The following is an 18,638-nucleotide window of genomic DNA, read 5'->3' on the forward strand; positions in this document are numbered from 1 at the left end:
TTTTTTTTTTTTTTTTTGTCCATATCGCACAGCCCTAGTTCATTCAATAAATACAGTTAACAATCTAGCTTCTGAGTACTAAGTTTATTAACCCAACAATTTTTTTTTTTTTGTGGGCCGCGCAAACATTTGTGTGTGGTTGTGTGGGCCACGAGTTGAAAAAGGTTGGGAACCACTGCCATAGAGAGACCATTTTTGCTTCCCCAAAGAAAATTTCAGTGCACAGATGTCCTCATCCAGCTCAGTTCAGTTTAAATAGTATATTTGCAATCAAGTTGATGAAATCACTGGAAATAAAGTGTCCCCAACTAAGCAAGCCAAAACTCCCATCAGTGACAGAATGGAGAAAAAACCTTGGGAGAAACCAGGCTCAGTCAGGGGGCAAGTTCTCTGGCCAGACAAAACCAGTAGTTCAATTCCAGGCTGCAGCAAGTCAGATTGTGCAGAAGAATCATCTGTTTCTGTAGTCTTGACCCGTTTGCCATCTAGGAGACAAGGTATTGACTGTGGTCTCTGGGGCTCATCTAGTTGTCCTGGTCGCCGCTAACATTCAGGGGTGAAGATGTCCTCTCTAGGTGCTGATCTTATAGAACGTTTCAGTGCACAGATCTTTGTCTTTATCACTATGTCAGTCATTTCAAGTTTGAGAGTGATTCCCAGATTTATATGTGGATGTCATTCCTGAAACTTTGAAAATTTTTATTTATTTATTTTTCTTAGTGTTAAGAATGCTTTAATAATCTAAAGGTCCTTATTCCACTAATGAATCGTTTGTGCAATGGACAACTTCCATGGGTGTTCAATGTTCTTCATGGAACCATCAATGCTAATAATGCTTATTTATTTATTTATTTTCATTAGTGACCAATAGTGTTTGTTTTGTAACTGGAGCATTTAGCAGCCAATAACACTGCAACAAAGAAGGCTGTATTCTGGAATCTTTCTAGAGGATATCTGTAGAGCCAGTAAGTGGCATGCCAAATGCATCTGCTCTGCCCCATACTGAGGAAGCTCTTCCAGCCCAATGTTTGAGGTGTACAACAGCCAGTCGTTGGCAGAAATCTGGTTATTTCAAACTTACGATGTATTTGTTTGGATTGAACATTATGCAATTCAGCAGGTGTCATGCTCTAGCTGGGTCTCGCTTCAGGTGTTGCAGGTGATGGGTTTCATAAATGAGTAGATCAAGTCAACTTTATTTGTATAGCACTTTTAACAATACAGATTGTAACAAAGCAAATGAAGAGCATTAAATTGGAAAAGAGTGTGTCAATAATGCAAAAAGGCAATTCATCATTGAATTCAATGATGTCATCATCCAGCTCAGTTCAGTTTAAATAGTGTCATTGCAATCAAGTCGATGAAATCGCTGGGAATTAAGTTTCCCCAATTACATTTTTTTTTTTTTTTTTTTTTTTTTTACAGTCACCAGGACACATTTCTCAATACTTAGGTCACTTTTGCAAAACTCTTTACACTGTGAGCAAAACAGAAGTCTATGTGGGCTAAACTGAGGATCAATTATCATTGCTTTGGCACAAAATGCATTCAACCACTACATCTCTCAAATTTCATGAATTATTTTCTCACTCAGACACAACAACTGACAAAACTCTTTGTACGCACAGGCCGGTTTACACATGATTACATACTGTTTTTACAACTGTAAAACTTATATTCAGAACAATAACAGTACAAAACTGAATAAGACAGTAATTTGCTACATTTCTACACTAATATTTTAATGAAATTTATTTTAAATCTTAAAATTAAATGCTATAAAATCAATTATAAATATGACCATCCACATGATCAAATGTCCCTCCTGGACACAATGAATGCTGGATGCCTGGAGATATCAGCAGAAGATTGCCAGAGATGGATCAGACATATTCCTAGGTCTATTGCCCTAGATGAAAAGGTTGTGATGTGGATGAGAACCTGTGGCCAAATGGAGAAGACTGAGTAGATGAGCATTACTATTGTATCTGTATCAGTGGATGGCTGTGTATACAAATTCTTGTATTTTGGAATTACTCAAAATAAAAATAAATAACTGACATAAAATATTGACGAATTCTGCATCATGTCTGATTCCTTCCAGTAACATATATTGCAGTGAATTATAAACAGAGATGTGTCCTTGCTTTACACAAAAAACATAATATAATGCTACATGTTGTTAGTGTTGTTTAGGTCATTGTTTTGTGGGTGACAAAGTGTGTTTGTCGTCTGTCGACCTTTGCTAGTGTTCTGGAAGAATGCATTGATTTGAAAAACCTGAAGAAAGTGTTTTGGTAGTTGTAGTGCATTTTGAATGTGAAATGAACTGCTTTGCCAAGCTGAAAGTTGGTTTGGAGAACTGTTTTACAAAAGTGACCAAAGTATTGAGAAATGTGTCCTAGCGTCTATAAAAAACTGTAAGCAAACAAGAGGAATAGAGAGAAGAGAGAAAAAACCTTGATCCACCATCTGGTCTGGATACGTACTGGATCCGGGTGACTGCAGTGACCCTCTGATCTGGATACAGACTGGATCTGGTGGCTACGGTAGTGCCACAGGCTGATTGCCTCCATGCCACACCATACTGAAGCAGTGATTTGTGCAAAAGGAGCCCCAACCAAGTACTAAGTGCATAATTAAACCTAATTTGGAGATATTGAACATTTCTGTTTTGTAAATCTTTTTTGAGATACTGAATTTTTTATTTCCCAAAGATGTAAGTTATAACCATCAGAATAATAATAATAATAATAAAATAACTCTTTAAACTTTAAATATTTCAGTTTGTCAATGAATCTAGAATAAAATATTTTTTTTGATTAAATTACAAAAAATAAAGAACAACTTTTCCATGATATATATATATATATATATATATATATATATATATATATATATATATATATATATATATATATATATATATATAAGGTGCATCTGTATGCGCTAGTAAAGTACTTACAAATCACTCACAAAATATTCATGAATAGTATAGTTAATGGTTAATAAAATCAATAGAGTGGCGTCTTTAAGTCACTGAAATGAACCACATTATTGTGTAGCAAATTAGCTCAAAGTGAGATAAACATAACTAATAACAGCGGGTTATCATTAATCATTAATCATATCTATCTTCAGGAATTACTTGTACCATTATTCATATTTAACTCATATATACAGTATATATATTTAAACTTAACCACAAATATTTTTCACTTTTGATTAGGTGACAGAAAATTTGAAAATGTCTTTTCTTTTTTTTTCTAACAAATAAAAATAAGTCACTCGGCCACTTAGTGATAGTGATAATATAAATACACTCTTTAACAAAGTACTTTTCACTTGAAATATCCACTCTCTCAGGGTCTATGTTATCTCACAAAGAGTCACTGATGAGTCAGTCAGAAAGGTAAACCCTATATATAAGCAATCCTTGAATGTTGTTCGGTGCGTGTGCAGGTGAATGAATCTGTCAAGAACGCTGTAATATGACAGACTTCCATTTTCAAAGTCCACATAAACTCCTATTCTTTTAGACTGATCAACCACAGGGAACTCACGAGTTACCTCATTATTCTCCCACAGTTTTAGTTTCCCATTCTGAAAGAGCAGAGTAGGGAATGGATTTTTTACTCCCATTATACACTCTGTTCTATCTGAGGTCTTATAGGCCACTCCCACTCCAACTCCACCTTCACACTCCACCTCAAAGTAACAGCGATCAGTCAGAGCCTCTCTGCACATGGCCTGGGGATACAGCTTGAATCTGTCCGGATGATCAGGATATTTCTGCTCCTCTGTAGATTCCGATATTGTCTTTTTTCCATTGGACAGTTTCAGACGTGAATGTATAGTGCTCTGATCCACTGTTAGCTGACAGACATCTTCAGAAAAGGAGGGAAATTGATGTCATTGTTTTCTAATTGAAATTACTATATAAAAAACAGGTTTAATTCTCCATCTGTTTATAGTGAAATGTGAGCACTCTGAGAACAATGTGAGCATTTGACTGACCCTTCTCACACGGGACATTCAACGCCCTTATGTGCATTTAAAGCAAAGTAATAAGAGAAACTTTAAAGGAACAGTCAACTGAGTTTAACCCCAGGAAAGCCCATCCAGAATGTGGCAGTGTTGACATCAACAACAAAGGAGTTTCTTCTCACTTATAAAAGTTGATTATATGATTTAAAGTAGATTATAAAGTTATATTTTGTGCATTTGCATACAATACTTACATTTTCTCAGACTTGGTTTCATCCGACACGCTCCTCCTTTCTCAACACTGGGGAAAATAAAAAGAATGGGAATAAAATACACCAAACTGCTAAAAAAGCAGAATTTATAACAAAAAAGGTATGAGCAGAATAAATATGATCATGGTCAATCTATGATGTCCTTGCTCAAAATTCCTACAAGTTATATAGCAGATAATATCAAAATAAGCACATACTGTAGTTTCTCCAGTTTGCAGTTTGGATCCTCTTTTTTAGCTGAGAGAAGTTTCTTTCCTGAATCTCCAGGGTTGTTGTAGCTCAGATCCAGTTCTCTCAGATGAGTGTTTGAGCTGAGAGCTATGGCCAGTGAACTGCAGCCCTCTTCTGTGATCATACACCCCGACAGTCTGCAGGAAATATTATAAAGAACAGTGTTCTAGAACAACAGATTCCAAAGTTACAATAAAGAAATAAAAAAACTACTCCAAAATATAAACTTTATCCATATACATTTTAGATTATAACAAATCAGTGTGTCCAATGTGTTCTACAATTTACCATACAGTCAGATATTAATAATCCATCAAGGGACGATTAGCAATAACTAAATTCTTTCATGAAGATGAGTGCGATGCATTTGTATATGCAAAACTCGCCATCATGATGGTTTGGAGTAAGTGGTTGGCATAGCTTATGTAGTTGCAAAGGTGTTTTGGCTGGTTTTTATTTCATTATCCTGTGGTTGATTGTATGTTTACTTGAGTATTGTTTGGAGTGTTTGGGGGAAGATCATGGAGTTCATGGAGTAAGCCATATTCATCCAATGTTTTTGTGCCCACAATATCAATTTATTATCCTAATGTGGATTCAAAGGCACAGAGCTAAACTCTACATAGCTACTAGTAAGTCTGACTTTATTTATTAATTTACTTACAATAAATTACAGTAAAATATATTAAAATAACTACATTATGTGCATATTTACCTTTTCAGTTTAAAACATAATTTCTTAACACATATTTAGTATATATTTAGTAAAATGCCCCCCCCCCCATTGTAGTTATGCCTGGACATCTCTTTAGACAGAAGAATAACCTGAAAGTGTGTCCATTTCATTTCTATTTAAATCTACATTTATACATTTAGATTTTAGGGTAACAGGAGGGTTAAGGAATTTACCGTTCTCTAACTTTAAGAATGAACAAAAGGAAAATTGACGCATACAACAACCTCTAGAATAACTTAAGGTGACCTTTTCTGCTAAAATTATAATACAGTTATTGTGTCATCATAGTTGCACTTACCCAAGTTTTTCTAATTTGCACTGTGGATCCTTTAGTCCCATGGAGAGCTGCTCCACTCCTGAATCCCGCAGATCATTGCCTTTCAGCTCCAGCTCCCTCAATTGTGAGTTCAATTTTAGAACTGATGCTAGATGTACACAGCTTGTCTTTGTGAGGCCACACCTCTTTAACCTGCAGAAAGAGACTGATTACATCACACACCAACTTAGCAACGACAAATATAAATGTTTTCACACATTAGGCAATACTTACTTTAGTTTCTGAAGTTTACACTGTGGACTAATTAATCCTTCACAGAGTTTATTAACTCCATAAGCACTGATCTTTTTGTAACTCAGATCAAGTTCTCTCAGGCACGAGTTTGATTTGAGAGCTAAGCCCAAATTTGGACAGGTTGTTGATGGGAAATTACAGCCAGCAAAACTGAGATGAAGAAACAAAAAATAGATAAATCAACTAATTACAATAAACGTATACTCATGATTTTGTCTAATAATAATACGTTTTGTTTTTATTTTGTTCACATGTCTGATACTAAGTAGTGTGACAACAAAAAAAAGTCAATCAGTGGTAAACTATCAAATTAAATGTATATAAGTTATGTATAATCCCAGACAGCAACATGAAATCCATGCGGGCCAGATGTGGGCCGAATCTGGACCGAAACTGCTTGCTGTCAGGGATATCTATGGCTGATTAGAAGGTCATCCAGGCGACAACAGTGCAATTATGTTATAGCTTCACTGCCTTTGTCTACTACCAGGTAAAATCAGTGTCTTAATTTTGCACATATTTGACCAAAGTACTTCTGCTTTATGTCTAAAATATATTAATGAGGCAAAAATGACTACTTGCACTACTTACCTGAGTATTTGCAATTGACAATTTGGATCTGTTAGAGCAGTCAAGAGCATGTTCATTCCAGACTTGTCTAGTTTATTGTTGCTCAGATCCAGTTCTCTCAAAGGTGAGTTCACTGACTTCAAAGCTGAGGCCACTATTCCACAGGACTCGGATGAGAGATAACAACAATTCAATCTGTAAACAAAGTTACATCTTTATGTTTAATTATGTTTTGTTTGATTTAATGCTCAGTGACTAAGGTTAATCAGATAATACATTAATAATGTTACTATGTGCATTTATATGTGGACAAGAAAGTCTCAGTTCACTTAGAAATGTTTTGTTTAAATAAAAGTTATTTGTAAATGTCGTAAACAATTAATGAATGCTATGAATAATCACTGAAAACTGACCTGGCCTTTTTGCAGATCTTTAGCACCGGCAGCAGTCGGAGCTGGTTTTCTGTCGTTGTGTGGAACTTCTTCATGTCAAACTCATCTAATTCCTGCCCAGATTTGAGCAAGATATAAGCTAGTGCTGACCACTGCTCAGGCTCCAGCTCGCTACCCAAGAGTGTTCCTGATTTCATAGCCGTCTGGACTTCTTTAACCAGAGTGTTGTCATTTAGCTCAGTTAAACAGTGGAACAGATTGACGATCCTCTCTGGTGATTCCTCCTGTTTGATTGCCTCTTGGATTAAATGCACTGTCTTTTTCTTGACTACACAGGGTTTAATTGAACTGCCCTTGGTGAGAATGTCTTGCAGGAGAGTGCAGTTAGGATCAACAGAAAGACCCAAAAGGAAGCGAAGGAAGAGGTCAAGATGTCCGTTTTCACTCTCCAATGCTTTATTCAGTGCACTCTGATGTACTTCAGAAAGATCTGTTGCTGTATTTTTGTCAAGAACATTTTTCCCATCATTAACACATGCAAAGTGAGCGTATATCGCTGCCAGATACTCCTGGTAGCTCAGATGCACAAAGCTGTAGACCTTCTCCCTGTAAAGTCCATGCTCTTCTCTGAACATCTCTGTGAACACGGAGTACTCTGAGAATTTGCTCACATCAATGTTACACTTTATCAGATCATATTCTTGGAAAATCATCTTGCCCTTCTCCAGCTGCTGGAAAGCAAGTTCTCCCAGTTTCAGAATCAATGTTTTGTCAAAGTCAGAGAGCTTCTTTGGGTTATCAGCATTAGCTCCACTGAACTTCTTGTGCTTCCAGCTGATCTGAATGAGCAGGAAGTGAGTATACATCTCAGTCAGAGTTTTGGGTATTTCACCAGAATTTCCATTGCTCATCATATTTTCTAGCACAGTGGCAGAAATCCAGCAGAAGATGGGCATGTGGCACATGATGAATAGGCTCCGACAGGATTTGATGTGTGTGATTACTTCATTTGCTAGGTTCTGATCACGGATTTTCTTCCTGAAGTATGTTTCTTTTTGCAGGTCACTGAATCCTCGAATCTCTGTGACTCGATGCACACACTCAGGAGGGATCCGACTGGCTGCTGATGGCCGTGTGGTTATCCAGAGGAGAGCAGAGGGAAGCAGATTCCCCTTGATGAGGTTTGTGAGCAGCACATCCACAGAAACGTTCTCATTTATATCAGAGCAGTGGTCATTGTTATGGAAATCAAGAGGATGCTGACAGACCTCTAATCCATCTAAAATAAAAAGCACTTTCATTTTATAAAGATTTGCTTCTTTCAGCTCAGGGGAATATTGATGAATCAGCTGTAGAAGACTGCAGCTCCCCCTTTTCTGGTTGAGGTCATGAAAGGGTAGATAGATGATGACGTTGATATCTTGGTTTGCTTTTCCATCTGCCCAGTCTAGAATGAACTTATGCACCGACACAGTCTTTCCAATGCCAATTATACCCATCGTCAGGACTGTTCGGATTTCTTTGCTTTGTCCTGGCGGTGTCTTGAAGATGTCATTACATGTGAGTAGACTTTCTGGAGTGGTGCCACTTTGTGAAATCATTTCAATCCTCAACACCTCATGCTCATTGTTTATCTCTCCACGTCCACCGTCTGTCATGTACAGATCCGTGTAGATCTCCTTCAGTGAACTCTGTTTCCCTTGCAATGAATTTCCTTCATTTATAAGCTGACATTTGTTCTTAAGTGTTGCTTTATTGGCTTCTGTGTGTTTTTGAAGAGGATTAGCTAGGTAAAAGAAAGGGATGTTAACATTAAATTAAATATTTCCGAATCCATAAAAAAAAAAAAAAAAAAAAGAAATGTAATAATAGCCTTACCATTTGCCAGGAAGTGAAAGGTGATTCTCCAAGCCCCCTCTTCTCCAAAGCTCTCCACTATTTTCTGAGGAGTGTCAGAGACACTGAGCTCATCCGGCTCACTCCCTAAGCATTCTGGGTAATCCTCCGATAGTTTTCTTTTAAAGGCTTGGAAGCTTTCTGTCTCCATTTTCTTCATAACATAAAGAAGCAGGGATTGGCCGTCTGGCACATCAGGTTTCTGTGGTAAAATAAAAGAATGTGCAACTGAACAACATTTATCAGCCATGAATGAAATAACATAAATACCTCCAGTTGAGAGGAATACTAACCACAGCGTAGCTTTTACTGTGTCCTTGGTGCTCTTGTTCCACACAGATCTTACAGATGTACATGTTATCTGTCTTACAGAACATGTCCAGATCTCTGTGGTGCCGCTGACAGACTCCTTTAGCAGGTGTGGACTCCGCATGCTGTAGAGATTCTTCCACAGACAAATTACTGTAACCATATCAATATTAATCAGTTAACTTTAACTTAAATGAATGATGATGCTATTAATGTGAACTTCTTTGTAGGGCTAGGTGATTTTTCTGATTTTAGAAATTAATTCCAATGTAATGTAATTTTTTTTTAAATCAAGGAATCATTGTTTTGATTAAACAAAATATTATCAAACATTACAATTAGAAAGATAAGAGGTCAGGTGAGCACATGACAGCTCTCACATGTGACACACTCTATGAAGGATCGTGATGTAGAACATATCACTAGTCCTGACCAGCTATTCACACAGAATGTGTTTGTGCTGAAAACACAAGGTTGAGACGCGAGTTGAGACAACTTTTTGAAAACTTGTGCGCCATGTTTTTAGAATGCTGTTTTATCTGTGAGATGCTGCAAAATATGTACTGTACATGTTACAAATTTGAAGTCATTTTCTTGAATTGCTCAAATGTTCTGAAAAAAAAATCTGATTTTATTTTATGTCTAGCTCAAAGTTGTTGTTTTTTTTTTTTTTTTTTTGTTTTTTCAAATGTTTAATTATATCAAACCTTTCAGTATTTTTCTGTGCTTCATCACTGAAGTCTAGTGGCAGAGGAATTGATCTCTCACTCGTCAGAGACTGATGAGATGATGATGTCGGGGAGTCTGGTGTCTCTTTAGATCTGAGAAAAACACAGAACATTTATTTCACATAAATGAGTATATTCACTTTTGCAAATAAAAGACAGTTTATATTTTTCCTTCTTCACTTTAAATTAATTGTACATGTTTAACTAGCTCAGACCTTTCTGTATTTTTCTGTGCTTCATCACTGAAGTCCAGTGGCAGAGGAATTGATCTCTCACTCGTCAGAGACTGATGAGATGATGTTGGTGAGTCTGATCTCGCCTCTTCAGTTCTAAAGGGGAAACGGGGAATATATATCTAGTTATTGTGTCATTTCAAAAAGAAATTGTCCTGTATATGCCAAAGGTTATGTAATGGAACTGAAGTCTGCTTTTAAAGTAAAAATGACTGAATAGTAGTGCTATATCTGTTATTGTACATATCAAAAATCTTGAATGTAGCATGATCAACCATTTTTCTATAATTTTTTTGTTAATGAATGAAGTCAGTTCTGCTGAACTGCTATCTTTATAACAAATGTCACTAAATCAATGAAATGCTTAATCAATCTTGGAATGTAAGTGAGTGTCATTGTCCTCACCTCTCAGAGTGAAGGTCTTCTTTAGAGCCATCATCATTCCCTTTAGCACTCATGATCAACTAATGCATTCCTGTCAAGACACAAGATTTGACCAATGTATAGTTTCATTCCAAAAAAAAATGTTTTTCTCTGTTCCCATTTTGAATATGAGACCTATGCCTACTGTATGTGTTTGCGATTCAGATTCTGTTTGAACCAAACATACAAAACAACTGTCCTTTTGACTCCACAACTTCCTACATACTTATGAATAGAGCTTGCAATGATTATATTGAGGGAACATTTATCCATAAATGTATAAAAGTTACGTATCAAAAGTCAGTTATAATGTATAATGTCCCAGCTACCAGTGGCAAACTACAGTAGAATGTTAATTAAAGAACTGCTCCAAATGATTCATTGTGATTTCCAAATTGATACTGTTAATGTTTTTCAGTTTATGTTTATCCCCAAATTCTTACTTGTGTCGTGTTAAATTAGTGTTATGGTATGTTTAATAAACAGCATGCAATAATGACAACCTAAAAGTATGAGTGCAGCCAGTCATTATTAACTAATTTACTGCTAAACAGTTTAACAGTTAACTTTTAATCAAGAAATGATGTATTAGTTTAGTCTAAACTAATATATTGATCCATTAAAAGTAAATGGTAAGCACATTTCATTATCATTGAAACACACTGCAAGCTTTACAGACCAAGCAAAGGTGGGAGAGTTCTGTGATATACAGATCTTATGGCACTCAACTTAATCAGCAGTTCACTTCGTTCATAATACAGCCAAAACAAAACAATAGGCTATATAGCCTACAACACCTGCTTACATGCCAGTTCCACAAATTTAAAAGAGCCAACCTGACCGCATGATTTACCAGAGATGATTCAGGAAACAGACAACCAGGGTGTGAGGGTGTGGTCAGAGTAAAACACACTTACATAAAACTAAAACTATACAACACCTTCTGTAGGCCTATAAGCAATAGGCGTTAAGATAAAAATGTCTAAAATTAGTTTCACATTCGATTTGATATACTGTATATATATATATATATAAAATTTTCTAATAATTTTATGTAACTTAACGAGACCAATTTGGAACCTCCTTTAATGCCAGCAAAATCCGCTTCTGAAATAAATCGGTTAAATGATAGAAGGATTTTCTTTTCTTTTCTTTTTTTTTTTATGCAAGAGGGCAGCGCTGGCCCTTATGTATTTAGTGTCATTTTCAGCAGATTTAACCTGCGTGTCAAGAGATCTAAAACTTTGGATTGAATTTGTGGCAGCTGTGCTGTGCGACAGACAGGAAGTCCATATGTCGTTTTTCTGTTCCCTGCTCTATAATTGAGGAGCAGGTTAACATCACAATATTAGCAGGTAACACTATTAGTTTTCGTAATGTCGCAATAGACGATATAAATAATGCTTTAACAGATAAAAACTTACAGTAAACACGCTGATGATAAGTAGCCTCCGCTCGTTGTTTCTTTCACTTTCGCTTTGAGTGTGGCGCAGCTCTAAATACTGGAAGACAAGAGTTTCCGGGTTGGGTACGCTGTGTTTGACTTGCTCTTCATATTTTATGTTTATTTGCCCGACATAAATAAATAAATAAATAAATAAACATAAAAAAAAAATGAGATTGACATCTGCCATTGGAGTATGTAACCTAACCCTCCAGAAACCTATATATATATATATGTGTGTGTGTGTGTGTGTGTGTGTGTGTGTGTGTGTGTGTGTGTGTGTGTGTGTGTGTGTGTTTTCATGTGTGTTTCTAGTGTCTTACAGTGACGGAGAAGTTTCAGGTTTTTTAGGCTCCCATCAGTTTTGTTTTCTGCATGTGATTCAAATGCTCTGCTCTCCACCCAAATATAAAAGCTTTGGTCGATTAATGAAGATTTGGCAGAAGAACTCGCAGCTCGATTGGACTCTTGTCGTGTCAGAAAGTGATAAGACTTTCAGTTTTATGGGCGTTGCCATCAATGATATTATGGTTGCTGGTGAGGAATACTTGACTTCTGTTGCACGTTCATACAGACAGTAGTCTAAACACAACTGTAAACTGCTGTGTGAACGGGACTTTTCAAGACTCACACCTATAAGTAAATGTGGTTATCAATCCCAAAAACTGACTGTGTAAACATAGTTATAGAAATTAAAAGTATGCGATCATACTGCCAAGGGTGCATTACCTAATAAAGTCCAAGGGCTCATAGGCTTATAGATCAGTGGTCGCTAACCCATGGATCACTTTCAACTGGTAGATCTGGTAGTTATATAATATATATATATATATATATTTACTGAATTTACTGTCTTCAGAAAGGTTTTGATATCAAAGGCATTTTCTTCTCCTCTTACTTTCGTACAAAAGCTTTGTTTACAGTGCTAACCAAAGAAACACTATATTGCTGCTGTAAGCATCACCTGCTGGCAGAGAGTGAATCTGCGTCTCGTGTCACTCAGAATAAAACAACATGTTCATTAAGGCAAAAGAAGCATTCAGGGTTTTAAAGGGTTAATCTTGTATTTTGTAATGTTTGCTTTGTTTATTTTATAACTTATATTCTTTTCTAATCAAGTTTATTGAGCAGGCACTTTTTTCATAAATTGTTTTTAAACTTTTCATAAATGTTTCTTGAATAGCAGATATACAATGTGATAAGGCCAGTGCATTAAAACTGTTCAGTTTAATCACCATTCTATATTAATTCACTGCTTTAATTGATGTGTGTGCACACACACACACACACACACACACACACACACACACCACAATGGCATGTAGATCTGAGATCGCGTTGTGCAAAAAATAACTTTCAGAATCTCATAAACTTGTTGCCAGTACTGCCACATGACTTTTACTAATCTACAATGAATCACCACATTATATTTATTAGCAAGGAGGGGGGTATAATGCTGTTTTAAGTAACTAAAGCTACATTGTTTATAAAGCGAGACTCAGACGCAGTTCACATCTCTCTCTCTCTCAAAATTGTCATATTTGATGGAAAAAATTTGTAGTTAGCATCACTGGATATAACTGTCGGTCATTTAACATTTCTATTGTAAAATGTATTGTTAAAAGTGGACTAATATTAAATTATTTAAATTAAATTAATGCATTTAGCTGACACTTTTATCCAAAGTGACTAACATTGCATTCAGGCTAACAATTTTTCCTAACATGTGTTCCCTGGGATTCTAACTCTCAACCTTGCGCTTACTAACACAATGATCTACCACTTGAGCTACAGGAACACTATGATTTGCAGCTTCATCTTACCTCGCTCTCTTTAATGTTAAACTGAGAAAATATTTTACCATTTCTCTACATTTAAAGAATTGGTTTTGTCTGTCTCAGTTTCTACAAGTTAGCTCCATTGTTGACAAAGTGGCTAAATTTCATTTCATTGCCCTGACATGTTCTCACCTCCAGACCGCAGAGGCATGTGAGCTCTATCATTGACTCTTATCCACTACTGCAAATTGCTACATGCAAAGCATAGCCAGTGATCCAGGAGAGGTTTCAGTTGGTCATATAAAAGGAACAGTCACCTTACAAAGCAGGAAAATGTAAATACACTGAGACACATTCACCTTCATTTCCTTACACAGCTCTGATTTGAAGAAATAATGCATTAGATGGCTTGTACCTTTTATAAATATTGTAAACAGTGAGTTTTGCAAAATATCTCTTAAAAGGGTACACAATTTGAGGGGTTTGTTTGTACACATGCAAAAACAGTTGACTCTACAGTACTGTTGTCACTGATATTCAACATGCAAAGAACATTGAAAAAGAATAGACTAATACAAGGTTGAGTCTTATGGCACCTGTTAAGAACATATAATCACTCATTCTAAAATAAACATGGAAGCAGTTTATTATAACTAAGCCTGTTTTATAACTATTAGTATTTTTATAGTTGTGTGTGTGTGTGTGTGTGTGTTCACTGCTCTGTGTGTGTGCATTTCGGATGGGTTAAATGCAGAGCACAAATTCTGAGTATGGGTCACCATACTTGGCTGAATGTCACTTTCACTTTCATGATAATTAAGCAAAATTAAGCCATTCCTGCTGTTGTAATGTAGTATTGTCTACTGTAATGTGAAAAACAGTTTTATAATAAAATTGCTTATTGTATCTAAAAACCTAATATTTGCATTTAAATTTTGAAGGGGAAAAAGACATCTCATAATTTCAGTTATGAGATGAGAAGTAATGAGATTAGTTGATCTAAGATTATTTATGCGACATAGTTGAAATTGTTGTTGTTTAATTGTTATGAAAGAAATTTCACAATGCAAAAGGCTGCATTTTTTGCTATATATAATTTCTTCTAGTGGTTTTCTTTCTTTCTTTTTCATAATTAGGTTGGCTTGACACAGTAGAAACATGCTAGTCTTGTCCTAATAACATGCTAATCATGCTAGAGACATGTTAGTGACATGCTAGAATCTTGTTAAACATGCAATAGTAGATCTTGAAAAATGCTAACATTTAACTATTATAACTAAGCCTCTAACTAATCAAGCTTGTGTCACCAAGGATATGCTAGTAACTTGTTAAAGGTGCAATAGGAGATCTTGGACAATGCTAACATTAGCCTGATAGCACTGAATGCGAACGTCCCACCCTCCCTGCAATCACTGTCCAAAGCCACGACCCCTGACCAGAATACCAGAGACAACATTAATACTATAGTCTACATCAGCGGTTCCCAATTCCAGTCCATGTTCCGAAGTAAAGTAAACCCCTGCTCAGCGAGTAGAGATTAATGAATGGTAAATGGACTGCATTTATATAGCGCTTTCATGCTAGCAACATGCTAATCATGCTACCAACATGCTAGTTACTTTCTAATCATGCTAGCAACATGTGTATCATGCCAGCAATATGCTAGTAACAGGCCAATCATGTTTAAACATGCTAATGCTAGAAACAAGTTTTCAACATCTGTCTAATCTATCTAAATTTCCAAACTTCAGGCTTTTACATCTACTTTAAACTTTCTCAAGCCAACCTAAAGTTTCTTCACAAACTTTTTATCTAGTTTAAATCAGTATGTATTAAAGGCGGGGTGAAATGCTATTTCATTCATAATGAGTTTTTTACACTGTTAAAGAGTTGGATTCCCATGCTAAACATGGACAAAGTTTCAAAAATTAAGTTGTACGTTTGAAGGAGTATTTCTGTTCCAAAAATACTCCTTCCGGTTTGTCACAAGTTTGGGAAAGTTTTTTTCGAGTATGGCTCTGTGTGACGTTAGATGGAGCGGAATTTCCTTATATGTGTCCTGAGGCACTTCTGCCGGAAGAGCGCGCTCCCGTATAGCAGAGCACTGAGAGCACAACAGACTTCACTGATCAGAGCGAGAGCGTCACCAAATGTCACAAAAGAAGTGTGTTTTTGGTTGCCAGGACAAGACAACCCTGCACAGATTACCAAAAGAGAAACAGCATTAAGGGACCAGTGGATGGAGTTTATTTTTACAGAGCATCAACGGAGTTGTGCAAGTGTTTGTGTTTGTTCCCTGCATTTCGAAGATGCTTGTTTTACAAACAAGGCCCAGTTTGACGACGGATTTGCTTATCGTTTATTTCTTAAGGATGATGCAATCCCAACGAAAAAGGGTCACGATCGTGTGTTGGAACCGCAGGCGGTGAGTAAAACTGCTTCAAATATCTCTGTGTTTTTAACTTAGCTATCGGCGTGTAAGCACATCAAGTAAACATCGTGTGATGTTGTCATCAAACTGCACTCTCCACATGTACAGCTTAAAAAAAAAAAAAAAAAAAAAAAAAGACGACATAAAGTGGAACTTAGTCATTTTCCAAAACCGCTAAGCAAATATATACAGTTTTAGTACATACCACATAGAGACGTCATTTGCTGATGCTGCTCTTGTTAAATTTCAGCCTCTGGATCTGTGTCACAACTTCCAAATGCTCTCAACGCAAAAGCCTACTGGCGCACGTGATTCTTTAGCTCCGCCCACACGTCACGCCTCCAGCCGCTCGTGTTTTTCCAGGAAAAATCGGTACAGACTATCTTTCTCTTATGAATATAATAAAACTAAAGACTTTTTGGAGTTATGAAGGATGCAGTACTACTCTATAGGTACTCAAGATTAACAGGAGATTCATTTAGAAAGATTCTCAGATATTTTCAGGGATCCCAAAATAAACAGAATAATGTGTTTTGTGAGTACACAGATGAATGTGTGTTTTCTAACAGCTGCTGGGATCTGACGAGCGTAGCGCGAGCTGCTGATAGCTGATGTCTCACCTCCGGACTGTGTGGGTCATTCCATCAGTGAGTCTCCAGCACGCCTCGCCTGATAGCATTGTGTCCTGGATAAATAGGGTTTTGTTTGTGTCTCTACTGCCCTTTCCTTACCTCCATTTAGAGAGGGGGATTAGGAACCATCAGCACCAATGGACAGTTCGAAGAATAGAGCAATTCCCCCTGGGATGATAGTGTCAGAACAGAGAGGACAAAAAGAAAAAGGAATGACAGATAAACCAACACATTCATGACGAAGGCTCACCTTCTCTTCCCCTATTGACAATGACATGTCCCTCAAACTACATGCACTTTATAAACATTCTTCCTAATGCAATGACCTGTAATGCTGGCTACTGACTTACAATGTAATGCATTTTAATAGCCATGTCTGAATATGTTATCTAATTTGAGACTTATTTGCATTGTGGCTCTAAAACGGATCCTTTTGTTTCTGCTTACCCGGATCCAGTTTGAGACGTCATTACAGAAATTAGAAAGTCTGCCTATAATGTGTCAATTGCACCTTTAATGACAAGTACTCAATCTTGGTAATTTGATCAGGTCTAAGTTCATTTTCCAGAGGCATGTTTTACATGTATGTACTTGGAACCACATGCTCCTTCACAAATGAGAGTCAAATGGGCTCTGTACGTCCAATCTGACCACTCAGCAGCAGTAAATAACATATTACATAACACACACTGTATAATGGGATGATTCACGAGACCTATCCTGCTCCATACAGCTATCAGAGGGAACACCAAACACTTCTGTAAATGTAATATTTGAGGAAAAGGCTCTTGAGTAGAGATGTGGACAATTATGTCACCATTAAGACAATATAAGGACTTGAGCATCTGATGTATGACATGAACATTTAGGAAATTTGTCTAAGTTCAACAGAATGATTTCAAATGGTGTTTGAATTTGTCAGTAATTAAGAAAAAGGAACAGAAAGCACATGAGTAACATAAAATATAGGGTCTTAAGTGATTAAAATTATTTTTAACTGCGGCTTTATATATATATGCAGAACCTGATTTTACCAAGTGAGACATGTTCCTGGGACAACATCTTTGTTGTCCCTGGAACAACACTTGTGATTAACCAATCAGATTTGAAGAACAAGTTTATAGATTTTGTGAAGTTTATGCTTACAATTACTGTTAGGTGCTTGTACATCAGTGTATCTATCATATTAAGGTTAGGTTTAGGTGTAGGGATATGGTCACGACGACATTTTTTGAGTAAAATGTTGTTCCAGGGTCAACAAAATATGTTGACCTAGGAACACATCTAACTTTAATCAGGACGTGCATATATATATATATATATATATATATATATATATATATATATATATATATATATGAACAAATGCTTAATCTTGAAAATGTTTCTTGTCATCCTCGGGAGTTTAAATTAAATATTGTTTTATTTGTTCTTTGTAAACACTTGCAAATGTTGTCAACACAATAATATTACTAAAATTTAGAAAATGGTTGGTTACTCGTTTTCTTGCCATACTGTGAAAATAAACTGTGCAATTGAGAAATGTTAATCTTCGGTCAATAATAGATAGAATTTCAGTTAAATAGCTTATGAAACTTGATTGATTTTAAGAATCTACATTGGGTCTTACATAGTGAATAAGCAGAAATATCCTAGTCATTACCTTTGTGTTCAGCCTCAGTGGACCAGTGTCATGTTTATCAGGTTAATGTCACAGCAGAACATTCACACTTTTCTCTGATAAGATTCTGAGTGATAGAGCTGTTGCTGGGGGTTTGCAAACATATTCCCAAGCTTTCACCTTTTTCCAATCCTGTGGATGTATTTTTACCAGGAAGGTGAAAGGTCAGGCCTGGCAATTTGAGCATAAGCCAACAAAAACTGTTCAATCACGTGGCAAATGCTTCCATATCTCTCTGAGTCCTTGAACTCACAAGGTGACTGACAGCCTTGTTGGTCCAGCAGTTCATCCCATGGAAAAATCATTTATTTTTCAGCACACTTT

General features: G+C 36.4%; 1 protein-coding gene across 3 annotated transcripts; it reads right to left on the reverse strand.

The window, feature by feature from the left end:
- Positions 1 to 2,912: 2,912 nt before the first annotated feature.
- On the reverse strand, positions 2,913 to 13,640 carry si:ch211-201o1.1 (NACHT, LRR and PYD domains-containing protein 12). 3 transcript variants are annotated; one of them, XM_052579478.1, is made up of 13 exons: positions 13,616 to 13,640; positions 10,331 to 10,400; positions 9,908 to 10,021; positions 9,672 to 9,785; positions 8,949 to 9,117; positions 8,638 to 8,857; positions 6,781 to 8,545; positions 6,389 to 6,562; positions 5,777 to 5,947; positions 5,525 to 5,695; positions 4,457 to 4,627; positions 4,242 to 4,288; positions 2,913 to 3,887 (listed from the first exon to the last, which is right to left on the reverse strand). In XM_052579478.1, exons 2-13 carry the CDS (start codon positions 10,381 to 10,383, stop codon positions 3,370 to 3,372), a joined length of 3,687 nt encoding a protein of 1,228 aa, XP_052435438.1. In that variant the 5' UTR covers positions 10,384 to 10,400; positions 13,616 to 13,640; the 3' UTR covers positions 2,913 to 3,369. The 3 variants fall into 3 exon arrangements, with proteins under 3 accessions (XP_052435438.1, XP_052435437.1, XP_052435439.1); XM_052579477.1 differs by lacking the exon at positions 13,616 to 13,640 and adding an exon at positions 11,773 to 11,888; XM_052579479.1 differs by lacking the exons at positions 9,672 to 9,785; positions 13,616 to 13,640 and adding an exon at positions 11,773 to 11,888.
- Between the last annotated feature and the right edge of the window lie 4,998 nt (positions 13,641 to 18,638).

Source organism: Carassius gibelio, chromosome B16, assembly GCF_023724105.1.
Source record: "Carassius gibelio isolate Cgi1373 ecotype wild population from Czech Republic chromosome B16, carGib1.2-hapl.c, whole genome shotgun sequence".
Taxonomy (NCBI): domain Eukaryota; kingdom Metazoa; phylum Chordata; class Actinopteri; order Cypriniformes; family Cyprinidae; genus Carassius; species Carassius gibelio.